The following is an 11,069-nucleotide window of genomic DNA, read 5'->3' on the forward strand; positions in this document are numbered from 1 at the left end:
GCCCGGGGTGAAGGCCCTGCTGCGCATGATCGAGGTGGTGGAGGGCAATTACCCCGAGACCCTGGGCCGGCTGCTCATCGTGCGAGCCCCCCGCGTCTTCCCCGTGCTCTGGACGCTGGTGAGAAAGAGCAAGGAGCCTGAGATGGGAGAGGGTCCCTCTGGGATCTGCTTGTCCGATGATCCTGTATCAGTTCTCAGTAACGGCTTGACTGAGGTTTAATTCATTTCCCATAAAGTTCACCCCTTCTGGGACTGCCCTGGTGGCCTAGTGGTTAGGGTCCTGGGCTTTCATCGATGTGGCCCGGGTTCAATCCCTGGTCGGGGAACTGAGATTCCACAAACCCCTGGTCAGAATCAGGACTCCCAGCTGGCTCCGGTGGGGGTGTGACCCACTCTCAGGAGGGTGGGCAGGATGGAGTGGCCCCAGGGGCTGGCCACTGCTGCAGGCCCTGACCACCCCAGGGCTGGACAGATAAGAGGAAGGGATGTCCTTGTTACGAGAGCCCTGTGAGAGCTGGCACAGATGAGGGGGGTGCTTCCAGGGGCACTGGAGCAGGGAGGGAGCGGGGAAAGCAGTACCCACCTCCCAGTGCCTACAACACGCCCTCACTGGCCACAGCAGATGACAGTCAGCTTGTTGAGGCCCACAGGGACCACCTCCCGGGGTGGGGTCTGAAGAAGTGTGACCCACCCAAAGTGGAATTTCTTGCCCCCCATTAATCTCCTGCCTGCGACATTGGCCTGTGCTCTGCTCTGCCAATTGCCTGGTTACCCACCTCCCTCCTCCCTCCCTCCCTTCCCCAACTGTTCACTGAGTCAGACACCACCCCAGAACTGGGATGGCATGAAAAACCAGACTGACACGCAGCTTAGAGTTCAGTATTGAAATACGTTCCATCTGGGATAAACAAAACATGTTATCCACACAATGGAATATTATTCTGCCATGAAAAGGGAGTTCTGGTTCACACTACAACATGGATGAGCCTTGAAAATGTGAGGCTCAGTGAAAGAAGCCAACCACAGAAGGCCACACATTGCGGCATTCCCTTTCTGTGAAATGTTCAGAACAGGCAAATCATAGAGATGGGAAGCATATTGGTGGTTTCCAGGGGCTGAAGGGGAAGGAGAGGGGAGTGACTGCTGGCAGATCTGGGGTTTCCTTTTGGGGGAGTGAAAATGTCTTAGAATTAGAGGTGGTGGCTGCACAGCATAGTGGATGAACTGAATACCAGAGGATTGTTCACTTTAAAATGGTTAATTCTGGGATTTCCCTGGTAGTCCAGTGGTTAGGACTTGGAGCCTCCACTGTAGCGGGTACAGGTTCGATCCCTGGTCAGGGAACTAGGATCCTGCAAGCCTTGCAGGGCGGCAAAAAAATAATAATAATAAAATAAAATAGTTAACTCTGTGTTCTGTAAATTACACCTCAATTAAAAAAAAAAAATCTTTCCATCTTGCCTTATCTCCCCCATTTCAGATCAGCCCCTTCATCAACGAGAACACCAGACAGAAGTTCCTCATCTACAGTGGCAGCAATTACCAGGGCCCCGGAGGCCTTGTCGATTATCTGGACAAAGATGTGATTCCTGACTTCCTTGGGGGAGAGTGCCTGGTGAGGCCTCAGCGGACCATCTGCACCCATGGTGGGGATGGTCTGTGGCCTCAGGGAGACACGGCCACAGGCGGCAGGAGGCTGGGGGAGGGCAGACCCCTGTGCGTGCTCTGAGCTGGGGAAGACCCTGCTGGCTCTTTGGAGGCAGAGCTGGTCTTAGAAGCTGCCCCTACGAGAGGTGACTCCTCTCTGAAGGAGGGACCTTATGCTGGTGCTTTCAAGAGCAAAGCTGAAGTTTCCCAGAAGCTCAGAGACCAGGCCGTTAAGGGCTTCCCCTTCTGAATCCCCATCTAGTAGGTTGCCAGGCAGAAGTTAGCATTTAGCTGCTGACTTTGCAGCCTCTACTGCAAGGGGAGGAGACTCAAATGTCCCAGCGGCCGGGACCCAGGAGCTAGTGTACCCAAAGGGATTTATTTATTCCCAACTTACAGCTGCACGGCAAGGGATGATCAGGCAACAGGTTCCAGGGGAGGTGCCCCCAGACACCTTATATCATTTCCCCTGGGGGTGAGGCAGGGGGTGACCCTTATCTGATGCGGGAGGGCAGGTCCTTTCCCTTTTCCAGCAGAAATCTCAAACGGGACTTCCTTTGTGGTCCACTGGTTAATAATCTGCCTGCTAACGCAGAGGACATGGGTTTGATCCCTGATCTGGGAAGATTCCACAAGCCTCGGAGCAACTAAGCTTGAGCTCCGCAACAAGAGAAGCCACTGCAGCAAAGAGTAGCCCCTACTCGATGCAACTAGAGAAAACCCACACACAGCAACAAAGACCCAGTGCAGCCAAAAATAAATAAAATCTCAAAGAGCAATCCTGCATGATTTCAGGGTTAAAAACAGAGAGAGAAAGAGACATTTCCTAGGAATTTTGCCAAGCTTGCCAGGTCTCTCCGATCGTCAGGCTCTGTATGCATGTTGTAAGTGTGGTTTCAGGGGTCACAGAGCGCCTTCCTCTGGGTCAGCCAGGCCTGGCTGGGCCCTGACTGTCACCCGGTGTCTTTGTCCCCCAGTGTAATGTCCCTGAAGGAGGACTGGTCCCCAAGTCCCTGTATCTGACGGAAGAGGATCAGGAGAATGAAGACCAGCTGTGGCAGTGGAGAGAGACATACCACTCGGCCAGCGTGCTCCGCGGGGCCCCCCACGAGGTGCTGGGGTCCCGGGCTGGGAGGGCCCGCTGGGTTGGGTGTCATCTTAGATCAGGGACCTTGAAGCAGAGACTGAGATGAGGGTTCTTGTGCCCATGACTTGTAGAGGATCAGCCTCAGGAGAAACCCTTAAGGAGGGCGGTGTGTGTGCTAAGTCTTTTCAGTCGTGTCCGACTCTTTGCCACCCTATGGACAGTTGCCTGCCAGGTTCCTCTGTCCATGGGATTCTTCAGGCAAGAATACTGGAGTGGGTTGCCATTTCTTCCTCCAGAGAATCTTCCTGAACTCACATCCCTTACGTCTCCTGCATTGGCAGGCGGGTTCTTTACCACTAGGGACAGAAGCTAAACCACGAGCTGGCTGCAGCCATGGTCTAGCCCAGTCTGATCCGAGGGGAGAGCGGTGCAGGGGGCTGGCCTCACATCAGCTTGTCACTGGCTGTGGTCACCCTGGTGCAGGGAATCGTCCCAGATGATTCAGACAGAGGTGGATCTGTTTGTCCAGAGCAATTCTTGGACTTGGGGTGGGGAATAGAGACCAGGGTGGGCACCCACACACCTGCAGCTGACTTCTGCATCCCAGCCCCCTCCAGACCAGACATTCAGACCTCATCTGTCACCTGTCCCCTTGCAGGTCACTGTGGAGATTCTGGAGAGGGAGTCAGTAATCACCTGGGACTTCGACATCCTCCGCGGGGACGTGGTGTTCAGTCTGTACCATGCCAAGCAGGCGTCCATGCCGGGCCCCCGGGAGCCTGGGGCCAGGGCCAGTGGGCAGCTGATGGACAGAGGCTGGGCTCTGGGTGCAAATTTCAGCTGCGTGGAGGCCCCGCTCATCTGCCGGGAAGGGGAGAGCATCCAGGTCATCTCTTGGGTCATTTATTCATTCATCACGATCACGCAGGACCGAGTGTCTGCCACGTGCCAGGGTTCCGGGGGAACAGCAGTGCACAGATTGGACCCGGTCCCTGGCCTCAGAGACCCCGCAGGACAGTAAGGGAGAAAGACAGATGTGGGCAGGTCCGAGACCTGGTACCCCAGGGCCCCATCTTCAGCATCCTCCCGAGACTCTTGTCAGAGATGCAGGTTGCTGGCCCCATGCTGCGTGGCGAGCTCAGAAGCCCTGGGCGTGGGGCCTGATGTCTGCCTCCTTCACGTCGGCCTGGTTTCCTGATACACGGTCACGTTTCAGCACCCACGCAGCAGGGAGACTGTAGGTCTGGAAATAGCACTCCGGGACGTGCCACCAGAACTTGGGCCACCCTGCTGACCACCCTCCCCCCCATACTCCATGGTGCTTGCAGGTCAAACATCACTGGCCCCAAACACACACACACTCACACACGCACGCATGCACTGGTGAGCAGTGGAGATCTTGCTGGAGGTGACATAGGTGAATTGGGCAGATGGCTGTCACATCACACACCAGCATCTTCTGCCCCAGGGTCCCACTGAACATCAGCCCTTTTACAAAGTTGCTCTTCTTATAAAGACTGACACCCTCCTATCTGGCTGTCCCTCTGCTCTCGGCAAACTCTAAACACCTTTAAGCTCCCTCTCTGTGTGTGTAGGCTCAGTTGCTAAGTCATGTCTGACTCTTTGCGACCCTATGGACTGCAGCCTGCCAGGCTCCTCTGTTCATGGGATTCTCCAGGCAAGGCTAGAATCTCCAGGGGAATCTTCCTGACCTGGGGATTGAACCTGCATTTCCTGCATTGGCAGGCAGGTTCTTTACTATCAGAACCAACTGGGAAGCCCATACACCCCTTTCTCCAGGTTTCCTCAATTTGCAAATCCCACTCAGCAGGACAAAAGCCCAAGAAAATCCAGGTTTTTAGTCAAACCACACCTCTGTAGTTCCTGCACCCCCTAGGCCCTGACTTCCCCACCAGATTAAAAGGGAGGCTCTCAGTTGCCATGGATATGGGGTAACAGCAGAGGGGAAGCACAGGTGACTTTGGGACACCCCAAAAGGAAGGATTTTCTGGCGGGCTGGTTTAGAAAGGGGCCCCTCTCCCCAGGAGGACTGGGGCCTGAGGCTTGGCTTTTGTGTTTCAGGGCTCCCATGTGACCCGGTGGCCTGGCATCTACCTGCTGCAGTGGCAAATGCACAGCCCTCCTGCCCACGTGGCCTGCAGCCTCCCGGGCGTAGAGGATGTCCTGACGGCCCTGCACAGCCCCGGCCCCAGGTGCAAACTCCTCTACTACTACGAGGTGCTGGCGTCTGAGGACTTCAGGTATGGGGCCTCCCAACTCCCCACCCCTACTGCCGGGCCAGGCCTGCATCACGCCTGAGGTCCCTTCCTTCCAGGCTGGGGGCACTTCACTCACCTCCTCCACTTGCCCTTGAGCTTCTCTAGGGGTGGGGCCCTGACGTGGGCACCGATAAACTTTCCAGTGGCTCAGCCCCTTATCATGAGCGATCGTATCACTCTTCTGCTTCAGCCTCAGCTGCAGAAACTTCCCTTCAAATGAAACCCCAGACAGAGGCCCAACACACCAGACTGATTGGGTGGGTGGGAGAAGAGGGGCCTGAGCCCTCCTATTTGTACCTTTCCTCACTCCTAGAATTCCATCAAACTGGGTTTGGTTTGCTTTAGAACATTCTAGAATTATGCCTCACAGACAACTCTCCCCCAGTGTTGCTGACAGAGAGACAGGGAGGTTAAGACCTCCAAGCACTTCCAGCTTGCTCTGTGACCTCAGGCAAGTCACTTTACCTCTCTGAGCCCCAGCTGTTAGACGGGGACCGCTGGATCCCCTACATCATGCAGTTGTCCTGAGGATAAGATGGGTGGGGAAAGTCTGTGCATACAGTAAGCACTCAATAGTGGTTTCTTCCAGGCCTTGTGTTTTATCTTTAAAAAAATTTTAAACTTATTTAATTGGAGAATAGTTACTCTAGAATATTGTGATGGTTTTTGCCAAACATCAACATGAAACGGCCACAGCTCGTGTTCTATCTTTTAAAAACAAATGTGATTTTGCATCCTGCCTCATGACATGGCTGTGTCAGTTTCCTTCTAAAAGCGATGCTTCAAATTCTTTTGTTGTTGTCCAGTCGCTCAGTCATGTCCAACTCTTTACCGTGGAGTAGATTTGAAGCTCCAAGAGGATGTCAGGTCTGGACCTACATCCCAGGTGGAGCTGTAGGGATTCTAGGGGCATGTGTAGCCGGCACAGGATATGTTGGGCTGGGAATTTCCTGAAGGTCCAATGGTTAGGACTCTGTGCTTTCACCGCCTAGGGCATGGGTTCAATCCTTGGTCAGGGAACCAAGATCCCACAAGCCACGAGGCAAAAGAAAAACAAAAGAAAGGTAATGCTGAACCAGCATCTTTACTCCAAAGGGAGACCCCACAGTGTGTCAAAGGGTGGTGATTCCCTCTTTGGGAGGTGGCCTGTTTTGGCCACTGGGCCTCAGTATGGGGGAGAGAGACTGAGGCCCAGAGGGACTCAGACCCATAGACCCATGTATCAGGGGCTTGCTGCCTCCAGGACAGCAGGCGGAGGCCAAGGGGTGGGCTGGAAGCTGCTTGCCAGCCTGTCTTGTCTGGTCAGTGTAGGGGAACCTGCTGCCCTGACCCTCAATAGCCTTGGGAGAGTTCCAGTTCAAGGCTGCCCTTGGTGGGCAACTGGTGGTCCTAGAGGGACCAGGCAGGCAGGGTCTGCCATCCTGAAGCAGGAGACCACGTAGCCACACACGAGCAGTGATGATGCCATGAAGGTCCTCGCCCCATGGTCATACTCCAGGAGGTGCTGGTGGCCTAACACAGAGTGCTGTCAGCCCAGGACCAGGGTGGGCACAGGGTGGGTGAGAGTGCAGGGGTTTGGGGGAGGCTCTGGGAAGTGACAGTGGAGTTGAGATCTAGGCCGTGTGCACATGATCACATGGCTGTGGGGGAGGGGCTTGTCAAAACGCAGACTCGGATTGCTTAGCTCTTGAGGCATCTCCAACAAGCTCCAGGAGACGCTGTGCTGCTGGTTCCCAGACCACGCTTTGAGTAGCTAGGCCCTAAGTCTGTACTCTCCAACCCGACAGCTACGAGCCAGAGAGGGCAATTTAAACATAGCGATTAGAACTAAGTAAAATTAAAAATTCAGTTCCTCGGTCACACTAGCCACATCTCGAGTGCCCAGCAGCCCCACATGGCCTGTGACAGCCGTGCTGGAAGGCGCAGTTAGGGGACACGTCTGTCATCACAGGAATGTCCCCTGGATGGTGCTGCTCTGTGGTCCGGGTGGCATTTGACTGGATAAAGTAGGTGAGAGAGAAAGGCTTCCAGCAGCAGGCGCAGACACAAGGTCCCGAGACAGGGGAGGCAGGTGTTGGAGGAGCTGAAAGGAGGCGGAGGGGTGAGGCTGGAGATGACGGGGTGCCCTCTGGGCCATGCTGGGCCTCTGGGTCAGCAAAGCCCCTGAGAGGTGGGTGGCCGGCAGGGCTCGGCTGGGAAGGAAGGTCCTGCAAGGCGGTGGGCCAGGCTTCACGTCTCATCACAGTCTCGTCTGCTTTTCCCTCTGCACTTACCCTCTGCACCCAGGGAGGGTTAGCAGCCTTGTGGGAAGAGCCCTGGGGCTTCATTGGCATCATCCCCAGCTTTCCCGCAGCTCCCAGTGGCCCCAGGGCCATGTCACCACCAAAAGGCAACATGTGTGTCCTTCCTCCCCAGGGGCTCCATGTCCAGCCTGGAATCCTGCACCAGCCGCTTCTCCCAGCTCAGCGCCGCCACTTCCTCCTCCTCGGCGCCGTCCCACAGCAGCTCCCTGGTCTCCAGGTAGTAGGGACCGAGCCCCGTGGGGCAGCCTGCTCGCCTCCCACGTCCCCACGTGTCCATGAGGCTGTGTGGGCTGCAGCCCTGGGTCTGGACGCTGCCAAAGTTGGGCTATCTGGAGGCCCCTGTTGGCTCTTGGGGTGTTGAGGACAGAATCACCTCTATGACCGGGCTTTGAGTACAAAAAGCCGAGGGGTGGGCGGACCCCATTCAGGTCTGGGGGCTCAGGGAGGTCGTCGGACTCAGTGCCCCCCCCAGCTTCCCTGGGGTGGCCTCCTCCTCAGGCGACCCCGGCACTGTTAGTTTCCCTCTTTCCCTTTCCTGCAGCTCAGCTGCAGAAGAGAATCTGTCTCCTGACCAAGTTCCATCCAGCCTCCCAGAATTGAGTCTTATCAGCCTGCTTGAGTCCCAGGCTAGTCCCTGAGCCAATCACGGTTTCCAGGCGGGAACAGAGAACACTGATTGGCCTGCAGGGTCTGTGTTCAGTCTGGACCAATCACTGTAAGGGGAGGAGGTACAGTGATGGGCCCGCCCAGACCACATGCTTGTTCCCACCACCTGGTCTGAAAAGCACAAGGTGGGTTCTCCCAAGACTCTTAGGGTTCCCCACCCTAAGAAGCAGAAATGACGGGTGTACACCCTAGCATCTAAGCCTACAATGAAGCCCTGGGTCCCAGGATATGCTGGCGAGCAGTTATATAAGTTACAGGTTCCACTTTTTGTGGGGAGCCACCCACCATGGACGTGAAATGCATTTTCACAGCATGTGGCTGGAAGGTCTAATCCTGACCACCCCTGACTTGAAGACAGTGGAAGGCCCAGTGTTTTTTCTGAATTCCAGGCAATGATGAAGCAGTTCTGGCTATCTTTATATTCTCTGAAGGTCCCTTTGTCTCCTGGGAATCTCCTGTTTTATTATGCCTTTTGGGTTGTAAGTCACCTCCCAGCAGCTTAAACAAAAAAGGGTAACCATTCATGGGCACTTGTAACTGACCAGTCTAAAAGGTCTTGCTTCAGCTAAGGCTGGATCCAGGCTCTCAACATGGCATCAGGACTCCCCTGTGGGATAGGGTCTATGACTTTGTCGCAGTTGCACTGGGGGCAAATCTGATCCTCAGTACCAGCTGCAATATTGAAAGACTCTCGTTAAGTTCCTTCATGGGAGGGGCATGGGTCTGAGGACATTTCTCCTTTCATTCCTTGGGCCTGCAAACAGGTAACAGGTCAGAGGTCATCACTGGCATTCCACAATCTGATCTGACCTGCCTTTAGTGTTTTTGGTTTTTGCCTTAACAGGAGCAATAAGGAGTCTTATGCCTCTCTTTTTGAGAGCCTGCTCTCCTCATCTCCCTCAGGAAAGCCCCAACTCAAACAGGCTTAAGCAACAAAGGGAATTCCCTGTCTGCAGTAACTGGGATGCCCAGGCTGGGCCTTGCTTCAGGTATGGCTGCATCCAGGAGCCCTCAGTGTCCTTAGGCTCCTGTGCCCATCCTCAGCCTCACGTAGGCCCCTTGGCTCTGTGTCAGTTTGCGTGCTGACCTTGTCCTCTCCTCCATGGAGGGAAAGGTGACTGCTGGCGGCCCCTAGCCTACAACCACAGGGCTCTCAGTTTCTAAGGCAGAAAGAGACTCTCCATCTCAAATCCCAGGGAAGGCTCTGACTGGCCCTGGGGAAGTCATGTGCTCACTCCTGTGGGCATATTAGCTAAGCAGCTGGGAGCCCTGTGATTGACATTTCTTCCAGAAGCAACAGATGGATGGGGGAGGGGCCAGTCACCCAACGGACAAAGAGAGGTGGGCCACAGGAGCAGCAGATGACCACACTGGCATCTGCTACGGTTTCCCTCCTGTGCTGGAGGTCGCTGGGGCCCACGCTGGAGCATCAGCAACCAACAGCTACTCTTCTTAACCCTTGAGAGGCTTGGGATTAAAAATGCAAGGAAGGAGATGCTGAGCTCCTGGCTTCTCAATTTCCACAAACCTCAGGGCTGGAAGCCCCCTGGGTATGGCTTCTTTCTCCATCTTGTTCATTAGCCTATTGTGGCCAGGACACAAATGACCCTTTAGCAATAGGACCTGCCCAGGCACTGAGTTTAAGAGCCCGAGTCTTAAAACTTCAACAAGGTGGGGTTTGAGCCCCAGCCATCCTTTCACACGAGCTGTGTGACCTTCAGCAGGTGACTTAACCTCTCTGTGCCTCAACATCCTCATCTGTAAAATGGGGATAGAATAGTGCCTACCTCATTCTCTGGGTTGCAGTGGGACAAATGAGAGTGGATGTGAAGTCCTGGGCCTGGCGCCCAGCACACGGAAAGCTCTTAATAAAAGTAGGTGGTTATTCTGATTGTTTAATACCTCTCATCCAAAGATCCCAGACTCTATCCTGTGAGGACGCCCATCACTGTCATACTCACCATGCATCTGGGGAGAAGCATGGATGCTGTTTCCTTCTGACTTTCCCTTTGCAGAAACTGCATTCTCTGGGCACGTCCACTCATCTAGAAGGGCCTCATTCTGAGTGGTGTTTCCCTCAACTGGCTATACAGTGGTCTCCCCACAGGTTGAAATAAGGGGAATTTGAGACTCCCCCCAACCCCACCCAAGCCTGTGTCTGGAATTTCTCCCCCTGTAAAATGAATTGATCACACAGTCTGTTTCAGCCAGGAAAACACAGCATTTCTTGTTCACCCAATCGTTTGCTCCGACTGGAAGCATTAAATGCACCTAATTGTTTGCTCCGACCAGAAGCATTAAACGTTTTAGATTTGGATACCCCTCTGTTGTCTGTTGCCTAGGAGGTTTCCCTGGGTTTGTTCAAGAATAACTCAGCTGTTGTTTAAAAGACTCAAGAGCATGTTTAACAGGGACCACGCCACTCTCAAGGGGTTGCAGATTGGTTTTTGGAGAAATTATGGGGAACACAAAAAAATCCCATGTTTAATATCGAAGCACAGACACACTGTGTCAGTTTCCTAGTGCTGCCAAACCAAAATTACCACAAACTTGGTAGCTTAAAACAACAGAAATGGATTCTCTCCCAGTCTGGAGGCCAGAAGTCTGAGATAAATGTGTTGGCTCCCTCCCATGGCTGTAGAGAAGGATCCTTTCAGCTTCTGGGGGTGCCTGGTGTTCCTTGGCTCGTGGCCACATCACTCCTGTACCTGCTTCTGCAGTTTTTTAAAACAATATTTATTTATTTAGTTTTTTGGCTGCTCCAGGTCTTAGTTTTGGTGTGGGATCTTTAGTTGCAGTGTGCAAACTCAGTTACAGCACGTGGGATCTAGATCCCTGACCAGGGACCAAACCCAGGTCCCCCTACGCTGGAAGCACAGAGTCTCAGCCAATGGACCACCAGGGAAGTCCCTTTGCCTCTGTCTTTATGCAGCTTCTCCTCCGTGTATCTCTTTGATGAGGACCCCAGTCATTGGATTTAGGCCTCAGTCTAAATCCAGAATGATTTCCTCTTAAGATCCTGAAGCAAGCACACGGGCACGACTGACCAAGGACCCTGCTGCTGCTGCTGCTGCTGCTGCTAAGTCG

At 54.1% G+C, this 11,069-nt stretch overlaps 1 protein-coding gene across 1 annotated transcript in view; it reads left to right on the plus strand.

Moving 5' to 3' along the window:
- Positions 1-10,293, plus strand: part of SEC14L5 (SEC14-like 5 (S. cerevisiae)) — a 40,249-nt gene extending 29,956 nt beyond the window's left edge. The window contains exons 13-18 of the mRNA XM_010840433.1: positions 1-118; positions 1,481-1,615; positions 2,625-2,759; positions 3,393-3,620; positions 4,817-4,995; positions 7,429-10,293. Of these exons, the coding sequence (XP_010838735.1) occupies positions 1-118; positions 1,481-1,615; positions 2,625-2,759; positions 3,393-3,620; positions 4,817-4,995; positions 7,429-7,537 (904 nt within the window). The 3' untranslated portion in view covers positions 7,538-10,293. The remainder of the gene's footprint in view (positions 119-1,480; positions 1,616-2,624; positions 2,760-3,392; positions 3,621-4,816; positions 4,996-7,428) is intronic.
- The last annotated feature ends 776 nt before the right edge of the window (positions 10,294-11,069 follow it).

The sequence above is a fragment of the Bison bison genome, unplaced genomic scaffold (assembly GCF_000754665.1).
Source record: "Bison bison bison isolate TAMUID 2011002044 unplaced genomic scaffold, Bison_UMD1.0 scf7180017864144, whole genome shotgun sequence".
In the NCBI taxonomy this organism is placed as follows: Eukaryota; Metazoa; Chordata; class Mammalia; order Artiodactyla; family Bovidae; genus Bison; species Bison bison.